At 49.3% G+C, this 18,571-nt stretch overlaps 1 protein-coding gene across 1 annotated transcript in view; it reads left to right on the forward strand.

The window, feature by feature from the left end:
- Positions 1–15,163, forward strand: part of LOC111958638 (poliovirus receptor) — a 60,395-nt gene extending 45,232 nt beyond the window's left edge. Inside the window, 7 exon segments of the mRNA XM_070437320.1 lie at positions 2,397–2,506; positions 4,839–4,916; positions 4,919–5,069; positions 5,768–6,130; positions 6,288–6,405; positions 6,755–6,903; positions 14,339–15,163. Of these exon segments, the coding sequence (XP_070293421.1) occupies positions 2,397–2,506; positions 4,839–4,916; positions 4,919–5,069; positions 5,768–6,130; positions 6,288–6,405; positions 6,755–6,903; positions 14,339–14,937 (1,568 nt within the window). The 3' untranslated portion in view covers positions 14,938–15,163.
- Positions 15,164–18,571: the final 3,408 nt, after the last annotated feature.

Consider the following 18,571-nt stretch of genomic DNA (forward strand, 5'->3'; position numbering starts at 1 on the left):
CTGCCTGCCTTCCGGGATTAAACATGTGTTGTGTGTTGAGTGTGCGTGTATTGTGTGCTTGCGTACTATGTGTGCATGCTTATCAATACAGGTCTGTGTAATGACCTGTTGCGTGCAAGGTTGACTCAATTCATACTCCCCAGTGAAGACGAGCAATCCCTGGGATTCAATAGCCCTCCATGCCTCCCTCCTTCCCTCACTAGAGCCGAGCAGGTCCCAGAGCTAATCTATAGTTGGTCTATCTGCTGCAGGTGGATGAATGAGGCTGCTGCCTGATCCCTCACAAAACACTCCAAAACAACCTAGATCACACAGCAGTAGGCCCCTACACTAGGACACCAATATTACACACAGGTCACAAGGTCTGGAAAGGCACCAGGATACCAGCTAGAACACGCTCAGATTCTGAACCCTTCAACTCTGTGCACTGACTCATTCACCTCACTCCCTCATTGATTTGTTCAGTATAAGGAAAGGAACCTTTATCTGTGAAGGATATTGCGCGAAACTCCCTTTGCGCCCCAGGCTTTCATCAACGCTAATGCTGTTAATATCGTAATGAGGGGAATAACCAGTGCTTCTGGCTCTGTTTAAGTCCACAGGCAGGTCTCCAGGGGTGGGTAGGTTGTAAAGAGGTTGCTGGTTGCGAAGGGTTATTTTGTGGTTTGAGTCTTGACATGGGTCATGCTGGGAGAGATTGGTGGGTATTCTAGGAAATGCCTTGCTTGTTTTCTTTTGCTCTTTCCTGCTCTCTTTCTTTCCTCACTCTTCTCGATCTCTTTCTCGTCTCTCTGCGTCTCTTTCTCTCTTCCTGTCTCCTGTCTCTCCTTTCTCTCTTTCTCTCTTTCCTGTCTCTGTCTTCTTTGCTGCTTCTCTCTCTTCCGTCTTCTGTCTCTCTTCTCTCTCTCTCTCTCTTCCGTCTCTGTCTCTGTCTCTTCTTTTCTCTCTCTCCCGTCTGCATGTCTCGTCTTCTTTCTCTCTCTTCTCCCCGTCTCTGTCTCTGTCTCTCTTTCTCTCTCTTTTCTCTCCCTGTCTGTCTCTTTCTCTCTATCTCTCTCTTCTCTTTTTTCTTCTCCTGTTCTTTTCTCTCTCCTTCTCTCTTTCCTCTCCCTGTCTGTCTCTTTTTGTCTCTCTGTCTGTGTTTCTGTGTGTGTGTCGCTCTTCCTGTTTAAAGACCATGGTAGCAGAGGTAGGCTGTGTGGATTGCTCATAACCACCACCAGAGAAGACCGCCAGTCCTGGCCTTTGACTCGTGTCTCTATAGGGATGGTGTGTCTTCCACCCCACCTTCTTCTCTGTCTTCCACAGTAGTTTGTGTTTCTCCACTCAGAGAGGATGGACAAACCAGTAGAACCAGTTATGATGCTAAAATAAATTTCAGTATCAATCACTTCGGTGTGTGCATCATATTAAGAAGTGTGGCTACACAATATGGGAACACACACAGAGTGAGAGATTGAAATGTTGGTAAACATTGACAGGTGTGTCGCAGCAGATAATTTGTTTTTACGTAGAACAGGTAGACCGGACAGACACACCGACGCACACTCATTCATACAGTTAATTACATTCTCATTCAGACATGCACGAAAGACACCTTCTGGTGACTTGTCAGGACGTTGTGGTCCTGATAATGTAGGAAAACATGTACACAAACACACACCAATCCCTGTACACAGCGTGTGTGTGTGTGTGTGAGCCCAGAGTAAATGGCTGGTTCTAGAAAAGCATAAGCCATCCAAATGATTTATGACCGGTGTGGAGCGTACTGGGCTTTTTCCTCTTCACTACATGTCCTGTTTCCTCCACTCATCGCTAGAATGGGGGAGGCGCACACACACCCCTCTAGCAGACTCCTGGAGCTTTGACCTACTTGCTTACTGTAGGTAGTCTTAATGGTGTACCAGACCATTCCACAGCACTACAATCTGTCATCAGGCAGACTGGGGCCTGCTCCCAATAGTCCCAACAAGCTTCCTCTCCTCATCAGGCAGACTGGGGCCTGCTCCCAATAGTCCCAACAAGCTTCCTCTCCTCATCAGGCAGACTGGGGCCTGGTCCCAATAGTCCCAACAAGCTTCCTCTCCTCATCAGGCAGACTGGGGCTGGGGCCTGGTCCCAATAGACCCAACAAGCTTCCTTTCCTCATCAGGCAGACTGGGGCTGTGGACTGGTCCCAACACGCCTCCTCTCCTCATCAGGCAGACTGGGGCCTGGTCCCAATAGTCCCAACAAGCCTCCTCTTCTCATCAGGCAGGCTGTGGCCTGGTCCCAATAGTCTCAACAAGCTTCCTCTCCTACTCCCCTTTCCTTCATGGCCTCTGACGTAGAACATGGAGGGGAAAACAGGAAGCCGTGGTGAAAGGTGCGCTAACGTCCTCTGCTCTTCCTCCCAGCGACTGTGTCTCAGCAGGTGAAGGTGGAACCGGAAGTGATGTCCTACCCCAGCCAGGCGGTCAACCTGAGGTGTGCCTTCGCAGATGCTGGAGGGATACAGCTCACACAGGTCAGTGTCAGACAGGAACTCGTATGTAGACAAATGGATTTGTTTTTACAACATGAGAAGAAAGTCTTAAATGATCAGACACACATACAGGAACTAATGTCTGGACTCGTGGCTTTTACCGTCATAACAATTTACGTCCATGACCAATAACAAGATAAAATTATTATTAAGACATTTTGTCCCTGATCATCCAAGTGTACGTGCACACTGTACATGGAGGGTCTTTTATCTACCATAGTGTAGATAGCAGAGGTGGACCAAGTCATTGTTTTACAAGTCACAAGTAAGTGTCAAGTCCCAAGTCAAGACAGGCAAGTCCGAGTCAAGTCTCAAGTCCCAAACAAGTCATAATGTGCTCTTCACCAAATGTAATACCATTTCATATTTTTAACAAGAGTAAGTTAGTATATGACATTTACGCAAATCATGAATGCTTTTAAAAATATCTATATATTTATTACTTTACAAATAAACGTTATATTTCCTTGGAAATCCATTGGTAGCCATGAGAACCCCCCCCCCCCAATGGTGATCGACTATCAAGGATTGCTATGGGGCGCAATATCGGGCGTTGTAGGCTTGTACACAATCGCCCAACCTTCACACACACACACACACACACACACACACACACTCTCTCTCTCTGTGTAGTTACAGTAGGCTAACGTATGTCAATGGTTTTAGGAACAGTAGTAACATCAGGCAGGATTTAGGCTGCCAACTGCCTAGCCAGTTGTAGCTCAATCTTGGGTGCAATGATCACGTTCCCGCACCGACTGACTTTGTGGAGGCTCATTGATTTAATGTTACATTAGACTACATGATACACTAGTAAAGTAATAAAATATATACCTGTCGGCTATATTAGCCACGACTTACCGTTCTTTGTGCAGCTTCAAATGTCGAACAAAGTTGGAAATTGTTGCGCCTCCGTCTGTCATTTTCTTCCCGCATGTTGTGCAAGTTGCAATCCGTTTTTTGTTGATACAATGTCGTCTTTGTATCCGAAAATAATAATTTTGGGTATCATCTTTCCAAGGGCTCCATCTGAATTCACCCCCCGACGTTCCTCTGCACTGCCACACGCAACTTTTTCTCAGCTGCCACAATTTGATTGGCTGCTGTCCGATTCAAACTGTAATCCGTTAAATGAAGAGTTGATGCGCTGCACACTTTTTTTTAATAGCATCATTTTTAATATTTGTGCTTGGGGAGGGTATCAAGTCAGTTTGGGGAGGGTATCAAGTCAGTTTGGGGAGGGTATCAAGTCAGTTTGGGGAGGGTATCAAGTCAGTTTGGGGAGGGTATCAAGGTTCATTTTGGGGGAGGGTATCAGTCAGTTGGGAGGGTATCAAGTTCAGTTTGGGGAGGGTATACAGAGTCAGTTTGGGGAGGGTATCAAGTCAGTTTGGGAGGGTATCAAGTCAGTTTGGGGAGGGTATCAGCGTATTGGGGAGGGTATCAAGTCAGTTTGGGGAGGGTATCAGGTCAGCTTTGGGGAGGGTATCAGGTCAGTTTGGGGAGGGTATCAGGTCAGTTTGGGGAGGGTATCAGGTATTGGAGGGTATCAGCAGTTTGGGGAGGGTATCAGGTCAGTTTGGGAGGGTATCAGGTCAGTTTTGGGGAGGGTAATCAGGTCAGTTTTGGGGAGGGTATCAGGTCAGTTTGGGGAGGGTATCAGGTCAGTTTGGGAGGGTATCAGGTCAGTTTGGGAGGGTATCAATCAGTTTTGGGGAGGGTTCAAGTCAGTTGGGGAGGATCAGGTTCAGTTTGGGGAGGGATCATCAGTTGGGGGGGTATCAGGTCATTGGGGAGGGTATCAAGGTCAGTTTGGGAGGGTATCAGTCAGTTTGGGGAGGGTATCAAGGTCAGTTTGGGGAGGGTATCAGGTCAGTTTGGGGAGGGTATCAGTCAGTTTGGGGAAGGGTATCAGGTAAGTTTGGGGAGGGTTATCAGTGTCAGTTTGGGGAGGGTATCAGGTCAGTTTGGGGAGGGTATCAAGGTCAGTTTGAGGGAGGGTATCAGGTCAGTTTGGGGGATGGTATTCAAGTCAGGGTATCAGTTTTGGGGAGGGTATCAGGTCAGTTTGGGAGGGTATCAGGGTCAGTTTTAGAGTCATAAAGGCTTCAAGGTCAAGTCACGAGTCATTGGAGTTAAAGTCAAAGTGCGAGTTGCAAGTCATCAATATTTGTGACTCGAGTCCATACGTCTGGTAGATAGTAAATACATGTTCACAAAGAAAGATTAAGAGTCGCTGTTATTTATTGACCCCTTCCCCCATTTGACAGGTTTGTGTAATATTTGAATGAATGAACTTGACTCTACTACGCAGGTGTCCTGGATCTATGAGCCGGAAGGAGGCGAGCGGCTCAACATCGCCGTGTACCACCCTAACTTTGGGGCAAGTTACCGCCACAATCGCCCCTGAAAAGGGGCGGGTTCGCTTCAACGACGGACCCCCCTCCCAGCAAACCCCTCCATCAGACTCCGGACGTCAAGATGACTGACGAGGGGAAATACAATCTGTGAATACGCCACCACTACCCCAGCGGCAATGAACAGGGTGTCACCTCGCGCTCGTCATCTAGGTAGGACCGTGTGTGTGTTTTCTGTTTCCCCTAGTGTGTGTGTGTCCCATGTTTCTATATGTATCTGTGAGTGCTCTTGTGCCTCCTCACCACCACTCCGACCCTCTACCCCATCCCATCCGACCTCTACCCCCATCCATCCGACCTCTACCCCATCCGAACCTCTACCCCATCCCATCCGACCTCTACCCCCATCCCATACCGACTCTACCCCCAATCCCATCCCCAATTCTGACCTCTACCCCCATCCCCAGCCCATTCTGACCTCTACCCCATCCCATCTGACCTCTCACCGCCTCCCATCTGACCTCTACCCCCATTCCCATCCGACCTCTACCCCATCCCATCCCGACCTCTACCCCCATCCCATCCGACCTCTACCCCCATCCCATCTGACCTCTACCCTACAGGTTAAAATCCTGTCTATGCAGCTTAATTGCTATTATAAGTGGTATTGTCAGATCAATTGTGTTTCTGTTAATGGGTTAGAACCATTGCTCTAACCTGGACGCAGCTCCCCTCTCTCCCCTCTGGCGTTTATTGATCCGGCTGCTTGTCATGCTTGGTGTCAGCTCTTGTCCTGATTGCTCTATTCACATTCAACAGCCATGGGGAGAGAGAGAGAAGGGGGGGGGAAACAAACAGATAGTCTGTCTTGTTTTCGCCGGTCTAGTCGTTTATCAATATTGGTATTCATTAATTATTATTCCCTCCATCCCTTCATCAGCCAAACCCAGGAACGCTGCCTCCGGGGTAACAGTGATAGCCTCCACTGTCGCCGCGGGAGCCCAGCCAGTTGTCGTGGCCCGCTGTGAGTCGACCGACGGTCGCCCTGCTGCCCAGATCGCATGGGTGACGGCTGTCAACGGCAACGCTACCTCCGCCTCTACGGCGGGCGCTGACAACACCGTGACGATAACTAGCCAGTACATGCTGGTTCCCACAGCAGCAGACAACGGCAAAGACATCAGCTGTTTGGTGTCCCATAGGACCCAGGCCAAGCCTGAGAGCTTCCTGATGAAACTGGCCGTCGAGTGTAAGGCCACTGCACACACTGGTGCACACACACACAKACACACACACACTTAGTCATGCAGACCGTATTGTCAGACCTTCTTTAATGTTGCATATGCATCCAAATACAATTAATTTCTGTGTGTAGGAAGTCCCACTAATTAACCTCTCTCTCTCAGACCCCCCACAGGTGACCATCGTGGGCTATGATAATAACTGGTACGTGGGTCGGACCAACGTGGCTCTGACCTGTCAGGCTACTGCCAACCCCATCCCTACCACCATCACATGGAAAACGTGAGTGTCTGTCCGTCGGCCTGTCTCTTTGTCAGTCTGTGTATCGGTCTCTCTCCTTCTTTAATTATCAGTCTATCCACAGGCCACTATAAACCACAGATAGTATTATGATAATAAGGATCAACTCGACAGCCACTGGCCTCTTATCTTGATGATGGAGAAATGAAGTGTAACTTTCCATAGTGGAGTTTAACCCCAGTAGAAACAACAAGCCTGCAGTGGCCTGACTGGCTCCTCCATAATCACTTACTTGTATGAAAAGGTGAAAGTTGAAAGTAGGGAGATCTGGGCCATGTTCCAATACTTATGTTTTCCACCCTCTCCTCCTCTCCTCTCCCTCTACCCCCAGTATGTCCGGTCAGATGCCAGACACAGTGCAGGTAAAAGAAAACGTTTTGACCGTGCTGAAGGTGGACGAGCAGACCAACACAACCTTCGTCTGTGAGGTCAAGAACCGCCTGGGCACCGGCAAGGACCAGGTCACTGTTATGGTCCGAGGTGAGTCCACACACACCTGACATGACTGTAATCATACACATGTACATGCTATGCTACAAACACACCTGGACACACACCTGAAAACACACTTACGACACACACACACACGCACACACACAAAGGGTGTGGTGATGCTTGCCTGTAGTCAGGGAGAGAAGCATGCTCTGTCCCTGGGGTTAGTGGTTGGGGGGCAGTTTACTGGGCCTCTATTTCTCGGTTTGGGTTTTCCATCTATCCATCCTCTACCCTTTGAAACTTTATCACCCATCCCTCCTTGTTTGCATGCAATCCTCTCCTTCTGTTCATAGCCATGGATCCTAGCTGTGATGTTTGAGCTCTACTCGTCTGTTCATCTACTGGTAGAATGGATTGCATCATCATCAGAGACCGTTTCAGGTCTCCACACACTGGCAGGGTTTGTTTGAGGGTACGGTTTGCGTTGGACCGAACTCAACCTTGCTATCTCCTTGTTGTGTACTGTGACTAGACAACCACTACACCACTTGAAAGAGCTGTTCGGTCGACCGCGCCGTTTAAATAAATATCCCTCCATCCCTCTACAGATTTAGCTCCCCCTCCACGAGTTCCACCTTGCTCTCTCTCTCTCTCTCTCTTATAAAAAATACATCTGCCCCCCTGATCTGCACTTTACCTGAAGTTGTTTTGTGCTGACGCGGGGGAATGCAGGACAAATGGAGAAAAGTGCAATTCACTGGTGAATGTGTTTTAAAAGGCACCTCCCTCCCTCGCTCCGTCCCTCCCTCGCTCCGTCCCTCGCCTCCCCATGCTACTAATGTGTTCTCTCTGATGGGCCACTAGCATCTCTCTGGAACATAACGGACGTCCCCATGCAGGCCCACAGGGTATTACAGGGCTGGCTATGGGTACAGGGCTGGGTATGGGTACAGGGTAGGTGGCTGGGGGGAGGGAGGGAGGTAGAGAGGATAAAAAGGGGTGATTGAACGAGTGAGATGGAGGGGAGGGGTAGAGGGTGTCTGCTTTTAGAGTAAAGAGGGGGGTGAGAGGGGAACAGGATGCTGATGCCATTTAAAACCCCTATGGGAATCTATGGCACTGCTTCTTCTCTACCACTATCACCCCCTCCATTTTCTCTCTCGCTCTCTCTGATTTAGTGTGTGTGAGAGAGCGAGCAGGCTGACGGTGCTGTGAGTGTGTAGTGTTGTAGTCTCACTCTATCCTTTCTGAGCGGATCAGTCGGCCTCTGCTGCTTCAGCGCCTGGCTGCTTCTCCTTCTTAACTCCCTCTCTTCTGTCCTCCCCCTCATCATCCTGTCTCCTATAAACTCTGCTGTCCTTTCCTGTCTCCCAGAATGATTTCCTGTCCTCCCTCTCTCTCCTCTTTGGTCCATCACCCCTAAATTCTTTCCCTCTTAACTCCCTCTGTCCTCTTCCTCCCTCCCCCTTCATCTAGTCCTTGTACTCTCTCCTGCTACAGGGAAAGGGGGATGCCTAGTCGGTTGTACAACTGAATGCATTCAACTGAAATGTGAATTCCACATTTAACCCAACCCCTCTCAAGAGAAGTGCAGGGGGCTGCCTTAATCGACATCCACGTCATTGGGGAGCAGTGGGTTAACTGCCTTGCTCAGGGGCAGAACGACCTACTCCCTCCCTTCCCTTGTCCTGTCCAGTCATCTCCGTCCTCTCTTCTTTTCTCTTGTCATTCCCCCTCAGTGAGAAAGACAGTAAAAAGGGGGATGAATGAACTGAGTGCAGGCCCACACAGAGAAAGACTGAGACGGAGAGAGAGGTAGTGTGAATACAGATGGAGTGCTAATGCAGTGGAGCTGTGTCCAACCAGGGCTGACAGTGGCCGTGAAATGGCCAGCGTCTGGACCAGGCTAGAGCAGGCTCCTGTCCTGCTGCTGCGCCTGTCCTGTCCCCAGTTGTGTGACAACTGACGCAGAGAGCCCTGCACAGGGTTACGAGCTGACCTGGGACCTGTCTCTTTTGTCTGTCTGTGTCCCTGCCCCTGGTCCGATCCTCTATAACTGGCCTCTATCAGGCTCCTACAACACTGTACTGATCTGTGCTCAGTGGAGAGACATGCCGTTAGCCCTCTCTGAGACCCCCTCTCTTCTCTCTGTCTTTCTCAAATACCAGCTCACAGCACTGAGCCAGTCTCCCTTTCCCCTCTATCTCCCTCTCACCCCGTCTCTCACTCTTCCTCTGTCCACTCTCCCCCCTCTCTCTCTCATCCCATTCTCTCTCCCTTCCTTTTTCTCTCTCTCTCTCTCKTCCCCCCTTACCCTCTCCCCCTATCTCTCTCTCTCTCTCTCTCATCCTCCCTTACCCTCTCCCTATCGCTGTCTCTCATCTTGTTGAGCTGGTCTCTCCTTCTCTTAAATACCGGCTCTCTTAATCACTGCTTAGCTCCCTTGATCCTGTACTGGATCCTGCTCCGCCACAGTTGGCTAACCCATTTTCTGCCATCACCACTGTCTCCAGACCTGGTCTCTCCAATATTGCCTTGCACTGGTGTCACATCAAAATCCTTCCCCACTCGCTCAGAAGACAAACCTTTTTCTTTTCCGTGTCCCTTATTCCCCTGCAATGGTATCACGTCAAAACTCTTAACTCTTAATGAGTTAACCTGCATCCTTCCTATTTCACATGTGGTGTCAGCCCCCCTTCAGAAGATGCATCTCCTTCCTTCTGTTTCCCTCCTGGTCTGTCACTCTTTGGCCATGCTACAGAGAGGATGAAGTCTGTTCCTCTCAAGCCTCCAGGCCTGACTGTCCTCTGCCATCCCTCCACCCCTCAGTAAGACATGATCTAGACCAGAGACATGTATAAATAGTCTGATCCAGACCATTCAGTACTGCTGCTAACCATCTCTCTCTCTGTGAAGAAACCAGCCCGAAACCAACCAATCAGTCTTCTCCCATGATGTAATGTAATATATGCCCATGCAGCATTGTGTGTGTGTGTGTGGTGGGGGGCTGCTGCATGTCTTTGGGAGGCGGGCGGCAGCAGGCGTTATTTCCGCACCATCTCTCTCATTATTTGCGGTTACTTGGAGCTTATGGTCGTGCATGACGCAATCTATAAAAAGCATCATTTTCCTCAGCCAGTGGTTTTTGTGCTGGAGCGATGCATAGTGTTGTTTCTGGGGAGGTTTCTGTCGTTGGCCCCATGCACCTGTCTTGACATAAATAATTGTGACAGTAACCCTCTAAAAAGCCATTACGAATCTTTTTAATGTACTATGAAGCTAAGCATTTGTTTCTTGGGCTTCAGGAATGTGACTGATCAAAGTGCCTCAGGCCTGAACTGATTGAAAGTATAAGGGGATATCAGTGAACAAATGCCGTTGTCAAGGCTACGACGGCGCCAGTGCAGTGAGTGGAGCTTACTCAGGAGTTAAAAAAACGTATGTCGGATCGAGAGCCTAATGCTTCTTAAGTAGGTCTTTATGAGTTTTAGTTTAGAAAACCATCTCTCTGCAGAAGCGACAGTTACAGGGATGGTTATAAACAGCTTGATTTCCGTAGCAAGACGAGGGGAACTGGGCAGAAGGGAGTGGTGCTTCAAATCTAGCAGTTCTGCAACATCTTTAATTGAGCCTCTCGCATTCTCCTTAATTGCCGGACTCAACAGGTTACGGAAAGAGATGAACTGAATAGGAAGCTCTGGGACAGGTTGTCTGGATACTGGACAGCCAATAAATTGGCAGATGCAAACAGATTATTATCTTCAGCGGACAACAGTTCTTGAGAGCTCAAACAAAGCAAGCACGTTGTGATTCTATTCATACTGGTGAACCGGCATTTGAGTTGTGTGGTTGCAATTTCAACAGTCCCTTATCGCTGGTATATCTTGACATGCGTCATTCAAGACTAAGTTTAAATTGTGTGCAGCGCAATGGACTGTCTGTGTTGTCAATACTCAGTATAGAAAACAGTCGGGCCTGTAACCTGGACCTACAGGCCGTGGTAAACATTTGCACACAAAAATGCAAGCCGACGCAGCCGCATACTGTAGCTACTATAGGCCTCTACATAGAAAAAAAGAGAGATTGGCATTAATAGACTGGTTTTACACACAACAACTTTCTATCCAAGCTGGGAGAGAGCCCGAGGAATGGCTCATGTCTTGCACGTTCAGGTAGGATATACAGGACAAAATAATACATCAATTGGTTGCTGATTTAGTATGCTGTTGTATTGAACATGCATTTGACCATTGGCAATGTTTGAATTTCCAACTTTTTAATTACTGATTACATTTATCCAGTAAAGCAATAGGCTACATTCCCTGACACCACAGAAAGCCTATCATGGTTTTGATAGGCAGCTGTATAGACCCTTTCAGCATCGTGGACAGTGATTGGTTGTCTATACTTTGTGAGTGGCTCTCTGGCTGAGGCATTCGATTATATTTGAGGGAGGGGAGGGGCTGACCTGGTGGGGGTCCAGAGAAACTGTGTTGCGCCAGTCCAGTGAGAGTGAGGGAGATATGAGTGCATTTTTCATTGACAGGATTGTATACCGCTCTTCCCAAGGCGTTGTGCTCAGTGTGTTTACTGCCTGACTGGGAGAAGCGTCTCCCCTGTGTGTGTGTAAGCAAAATTCTCTCTCGTTGAGAGATTTCCCACATCCCCATGAGGACAAAAGCTATTTTAAGCTTAGGGGTTAGGGAAAATAGGATGTTGAATGGAAATCCATTTTAGGTCCCCACAAGGATAGTAAAACATATGTTGTGTGTGTGATCATGCTGGTGAGAGCTTGTCTCATGCTGTTTAAAAGGCCAAACACCGTGGGAGAGGAAGCATTCCCTTACAGGAAGCTGTTTAGTGAAACTTTGGGGCACAACACTGCTGTCCTCTACCTGCGCTCTGCTAGCGCTCTGCTGTCCTCTACTAGCGCTCTGCTAGCGCTCTGGCTGTCCTTACTAGGCTCTGCTGTCTCTGCTAGCGCTCTGCTGTCCTCTACTACGCGCTCTGCTACGCTCTGGTGTCCTCACTAGCGTCTCGCTGTCCTGCTAGCGCTCTGCTGTCCTCTACTAGCGCTCTGCTGTCCTCTGCTAGCGCTCTGCTGTCCTCTACTAGCGCTCTGCTAGCGCGTCTGCTGTCCTTACTAGCGCTCTGCTGTCCTTGCTAGCGCTCCTCGCTCCTCTGCTAGCGCTCTTCTGCTGTACTCTGCTGTCCGCTGCTAGCGCTCTTCTGCGTCCTCTGCTAGCGCTCTGCCTGCTCCTCTACTGCGCTCTGCGTCCTCTTGCTAGCGCTCTGCTGCCTCTACTAGGCTCTGCTAGCGCTTCTGCTGTCCTCTACTAGCGCTCTGCTGTCCTCTGCTAGCGCTCATGGCCCCCCCTCTCTATAGCGCTCTGCGCCCTCTACTAGCGCTCTGCCGCCCTCTACTAGCGCTCTGCGCCCTCTACTAGCGCTCTGCCGCCGCCTCTACTCGCTGTCTGCCGCCCCTACTAGCGCTCTGCCGCCCTCTACTAGCGCTCTGCCGCCTCTACTAGCGCTCTGCGCCCTCTATACTAGCGCTCCTGCGCTTCTACTAGCGCTCTGCCGTCCTCTGCTAGCGCTTCTAGCGTCCTCTGCTCTAGCGCCCTCTGCTCTAGCGGCCTCGCCACAGCGCTCTGCCGCCCTCTACTCAGCGCTCTGCCGCCCTCTACTAGGCCTGCCGCCCTCTACTAGCGCTGCCGCTCTCTACTAGCGCTCTGCCGTCCTCTGCTAGCGCTCTAGCGTCCTGCTCTAGCGCCTCTGCTCTAGCGCCCTCTGCTCTAGCGCTCTAGCGTCCTCTGCTCTAGCGCCCTCTGCTCTACGCCCTCTGGCTCTAGCGCTCTAGCGCCTCTGCTTAGCGCCCTCTGCTCTAGCGTCCTCTGCTCTAGCGCCTCTGCTCTAGCGCTCTAGCGTCCTCTGCTCTAGCGCTCTAGCGTCTCTGCTCTAGCGCCCTCTGCTCTAGCCTCTAGCGTCCTCTGCCTAGTCTCTACTAGCGCTCACTGTCCTCTGCTGTATCACCCAGACCAGACACCAACCTTTTTGCCCCGAACCACATATCTAGTACCAGATTAATTAACCAAACCTTTACCATGGGGAGGATTAGAAAATATCAGGGCCTGTATTAAAAAGCGTCTCACTGCTGATCAAGGATCAGTTTGCCTTATAAATCATAAAGATATAGATTACATGGACAGGGGAGACTGATCTTAGATCAGCACTCTTACTCGGGACAATCTTGATGGGTGTGGCACCTGACCTGTATCAGTGTTTAGGGGACCCCTGTACTACTCCATCCTTTAGCACTCCAGGTACTGAGGCTCTAGGTCTTCTGGTCCACTGGAGACAGAGGTGTAAATGCAGTTCCTGTGTTTTTTTATAGGATGGATTAGAGGACCAAAGTTCTCACTGTCATGTACAATGGAAAGGTTTAGCTACTGTGTGTGTGTGGGGGGGGGGTGCGCGTGTACAAGTGAGAAGTGTGTGTGGTGTGTGTGTGTGTGTGTGTGTGTGTGTGTGTGTGTGGGTGTTGTGGTGTGGAAGAGGAAATGAGAGTAGGGCTAGAGAGGGGTGGGACATGAGAGGAGGAGAAAGGAAGGTGTAGTAAGATAGAGGGGGAGGAGGATGGGAGAGATGGCTAAGAAGAAAGCGGTAGAGAGTGGTAGCAAATAACTAGCAATCTCACCAGCCGATGTGTCTGGAGTCATGAGCCTTGCAATATGACCAAACTGAGGGAAAACACACACACCGTCCGGGGCTTATACAACGGAGCTCAATTGGGTGTTCAGTAGCTAGGGGAGAGAGAGGGCAGACGGACTGTCCCCTGTTCTGCATTATAGTAGCTTGAAGCAGGAGTTGTCATTCTGCTGTCTCGCTCTGTCAGTCACCACCACGCTGCATCCTACTCCTCTTCTCCTTCATCCCTGGCTGCATCCCTCCATCCATTTATCATCCTCCTGTCCTGTCCTCCTGCATGGCCTCRACCTGTTCTTGCCCTCTGGACTCCAGAGGATGWCTTTTGTTTTTGCTCAGTCGTTCTGCTATTTTATGGGTGAGGGGGCTGAGACTAAAGAGAACCTGCACACTGCCCTCACACTGTTTAGGAGGAGATGTCATTGGCACGTTGCCTTGATGTTGCAGAGACCTTGTTGAAATGTTGCTCTGACGTTATTAGGACGTTTGTGAGGGAATGGGGACAAGAGCAGCTCAGAGGGAGAGTAGGAAATGCCAGTGACGTTAAACACTGCTGTTAAAGCCTCGGCACCCTCACTCCCACATGCAAGAACACATCACATGGAATACAGTGCAGACTACTGACATCATCCAACCCCTCTTCTTCTCGCCCTCCCTCCTCCCTCTTGTCCTCTTTCTTTATTTTCCCTCCATCTGCTTTCTTTTTCAATCTGCTTTCCTCCACCGGTCTCATCCTCTTCTTCTCTCCTCTCCCTTCCCTCCCTCCTTCCTACAGAACCCTCTGTGGTCCCCTCCAACACGGCTGTGGTGGCAGGTGCTGTGATTGGCTCCCTTCTGGCCCTCCTCCTCGTCGCCGCCCTTATTGCCGTCCTGGTCACCCGGAGCCGCCGGCAACAGCAGGGTTACCGTGGCAACCCAAACCACAGCTCCTACGACACAAAGTCGCGTCTCTTCGGCGCCGGCAAGAAGGGGAGCAAGAACGGGACGGGTGCTGGCGCCGGGGGCAACGGGGCGGGCGGCAACAACAACAGCCCCATCTACGTCTACAAGGAGGGCTCCGCCCATGATGGCCTGACTGACAAGGCCAATCAACACGTGCCACTGCACCTGGGGGGGCGTGGTGAGGGGGCGGTTGCCACGGCGCCCACGGCACAGGACATCCTGCTGAGTGGCGAGCTGGACGAGGCAGAGCGAAGGAAGTTTGACCAGCTGGAGGACGACGAGGAGAGTTACGACAACTTTGGAGGGGGCGGGCCCATCCTGCAGCTCCGCCCACCACATGACCAGGACGGAATCATGAGCGGTTACCTTGACGACGACATGGAGTCTCAGCGCGACGGGTCGGTCATCTCACGGACTGCCGTGTACGTGTAGAGAGAACGGGCAGAGGAAGAGGAGGAGGAAGGGAAAGCGACCACAAATGCAGCCCATAGAGAGAGCAAGATGAAGTGGCTGAGGGAGGGAATGTACAGAAACAAGATGAACTGAATGAAGTGGCTGAGGGAGGGAATGTACAGAAACAAGATGAACTGAATGAAGTGGCGAGAGGGAATGTACAGAAACAAGATGAACTGAATGAAGTGGCTGAGGGAGGGAATGTACAGAACAAGATTAACTGAATGACAAGTGGCTGAGGAGGGAGGAAGAATGTACAGAAAAAAGATGTAATGAATGAAGTGGCTGAGGGAGGGAAAATGTACAAGAAACAAAGATGAACTGAATGAAGTGGTGAGGGAGGAATGTACAGAAACAAGAGGAACTGAATGAAGTGGCTGAGGGAGGGAATGTACAGAAACAAGATGAACTGAATGAAGTGGCTGAGGGAGGGAATGTACAGAAACAAGATGGAGGACTGGTGCATTGATAAAACAAGTATTTTTCTGTCTATCTACCAAAACAATGAAAGAAATCCTGAAACTATCTTTTTCACATCGCTGCTCTGTTGTCTGTTGTGTTCCTCATTTCTTTAGTTTAGGGACCTTGGAGATTGAAGCCTCCAGAGAGACACATTGTAGTTGGTACTTGTGGGTAAAATGGCATCTCCGTGCAGCCGTTCCCTCGCTAGCTAGAGAAACTCCTCACTAAAATATTCACTCTTATCTCCACTAAATGCACAGTAGCAATGTAAGGGGTGTCACGATGGTATCTGCTCCCTGCTATTCTCGTCTCTCTCCTGTGGGACAACGTTTGTTCCGGCTACAGTAGCCTTGTTTCTGCTGTATGGGACAGTACTGGGGAAGGGAACAGGAAGTTTGGCAGGGGAAGTGGTCGATGTAGTTGTCGTTAAGTAAAATGTCAAACTCTCTTGTGTCTGTATGTTGCAGTAGGCCTCCTCTTTCTACCTCATTTTCTCTCTGCTATTGTGCCATCAACTGGAAGTATGTGCAGAATTTAGTTTGGGACATTCTGAAATGATAAACAACTTACTGAAGGAGGGGTAGTCATCTAGATGAAGAGTGCATGAAAGGGGGATTGATAGTAGGGAGGGAATGGATAGAGGGAACCGTACAGCTGTTCTCATGTCCGGAGAGACGGGGAGAGAGGGATTAGGATGAATTGAGAGAGGGAGAAAAAGAAAAGGCTCAAACAGCAGGGCTGTTCTCCCTCTCCTTTGTTTGATCCCTCTCTTCTTGTGGTGTTCCTGACACGAAGAGTTTGATTGCTAATGAGCCGTGAAGTCACTGCTCATCTTAGCCCACACACACACACACCAAATTACCGCCGCTTAGATGGTATGACGTGGACATTTTCTCTCCCTCCTCGCTCTCCTCCGTTCTCCCTCTCCTCCGTTCTCCCTCCTCCCTCCTTACCCTGTCTCTTACCTCTGTCTTTCTCCATCTTCTCTCCCTCAGTCTCTCCTCCACCAGTCTTTCTCCATCACCTCTCTTTACCCTGTGTGTGTGATTTACACAGGCTGTGTGGAGGTCAGGGACACAGGGAGAGCAGAGGGAGTATTACATGGCTCCCTCCCTACGTGTCAAACACCCCACTTACTGTACCCCCTTCCTCCTGCCAGACCTGACTCAGACAGCCATGGCCCTGCTCACTGTACATCTCGGCTTTTCCTCCTATCCCATTGTATATGTTGCTCTGTCAATCTATACAATCACAAGGTATATAGAAATCCAAATACATACATACATATTTGCATCTGTAGCCAATTAAGATATAAATTAAGTCAAATGAATTGATTGATTCTGTGCATACACAGGGGGTGTATGACCTATTATAGGACCTATATTGACTAGCAGAGGTCTGGGTATAATCCTTCATGATTCAGACAGACCGGAGCCTGATAGTTTAGTGACTAATTTGTCTTTCTAACAAGACAGTCGAGGGCTGTTCAAGCCAATATCACCATGTACAACTATTATACATCACTAGAGGCAAACAGATGACCACTGGAAGGCTATGACCAGCTGTCTTCCTGAAGAGCCTTAGTTTCCTACCCTCAATACCCCAGATCTGAATCCGCCCCTTAACAACTCCTAGCTCATGACTCCCCTGTGATTCATCGTGTTTCCTGGTTAATCAGTGGGGTTTCCTTGGCCGCCCTGACCAGGTGAGGCACCTGATTGGCCCGTTAAGCCTGGGTCTGTTTCTGGGTCACAGCCAGCCAGAGGTCATGGGGTCAAACGATGTGCGTTTTACCGCTGAGGACGTGGAGGGTGCCTGTGGGACGCACCTCTAATAGGGCCCTTTAACTTTGACCCATAGGGTTCACAGAGAAACACACATATTACACACACTCTGGTGAGAGAGCGACGTGTAGTAGTGTTCCAGGATGACGTTAACTCTTGTGGTGGAGGTTGACCTTGGTGTGGGGGAGAGAAAGGAACGGAGAGGGGGGAGACAGAGAGGAAGGGATAGATACTGACCCACGGTGCGACTCGCCTAACCATCATCACTTGATAACACGATAGCCTAAGTCTGTCAATACAATAGATTGATAGCATTATGGCCTCAGTATAGGTCAAAACTCTGACTTACATACACATTATAGATACAGTACACATGCCTAGAGCAGGGTTCTACAGTGCAACCATTTTACTCACATATGCGCCTAAATATTTTGCTGTGCGACATTTAACTTTTATTTAGGAGCCCCAGTGTGCTGAGAACAGTTTTTAATTCTAGCTTTATTACCTCAAATATTTTTCACTGTGTTCCTAAATGTCTTTGTGTGCACCTACATTTTTCAACTTAGCCACACACGTGCTCCTAAACAAGGTCGGCGTAAAGGCCTGTAGTGAACTACTTATCATGACCACTAACAAAAACGTATCTCCCATCTTTGCACTTGTGTGTAACACCAAAACAGGATATGCCCACTAGTTATATTTGTATGAAGGTGATAAAGTGTGTCTTTGGAGAAATATTGATAATGTCCTTCTGTTTGTAATGTGAAGAGGGAGGGAGGGAGGGAAGGGAGAAAGTTGTATGTATTTTTTGGTGTGAGGTATCTGTATAGTATATATGTACGGATCTTTATTTTTCTTGTCGAACTCCTGTGGAAAAAATGTGGATATTTATACGTGTAAATAACTTCTGTATAGAGTCAATGTTGTCATGTGGAACTCACTTCCTGGTTTGGCCATGGTCAAAGTTCCATCGGAGCCAATCATACTGTACTCAGAATGTAACTGCTTGAATAGACAACCCTCAATGAAAAGGTGTAGGATGTATATGATGCACATCTTCAGCTATTAAATACTGGTGAATCTAGTTCATCTCAAGAACAATAGTTGATACTTGTAAACTTATGAGTTTTTCAGTAGGCTCATGACTGAAATAACTGGATTGGCAGGTTCACTAAACTCAATCAGCATACTTAAGATACCTGCCCCTTCACCCATAAACACACTCACTATTTATCAGATAGACTAGCTCCCACAGAGTCAGCGCTCTGTGTGTGGTTTCTGAGTCAGCGCTCTGTGTGTGTGTGTGGTTTCTGAGTCAGCGACTGTGTGTGTGTGGTTTCTGAGTCAGCGCTGTGTGTGTGTGTGTG

The sequence above is a fragment of the Salvelinus sp. IW2-2015 genome, linkage group LG35 (genome assembly GCF_002910315.2).
Source record: "Salvelinus sp. IW2-2015 linkage group LG35, ASM291031v2, whole genome shotgun sequence".
Taxonomy (NCBI): Eukaryota; Metazoa; Chordata; class Actinopteri; order Salmoniformes; family Salmonidae; genus Salvelinus; species Salvelinus sp. IW2-2015.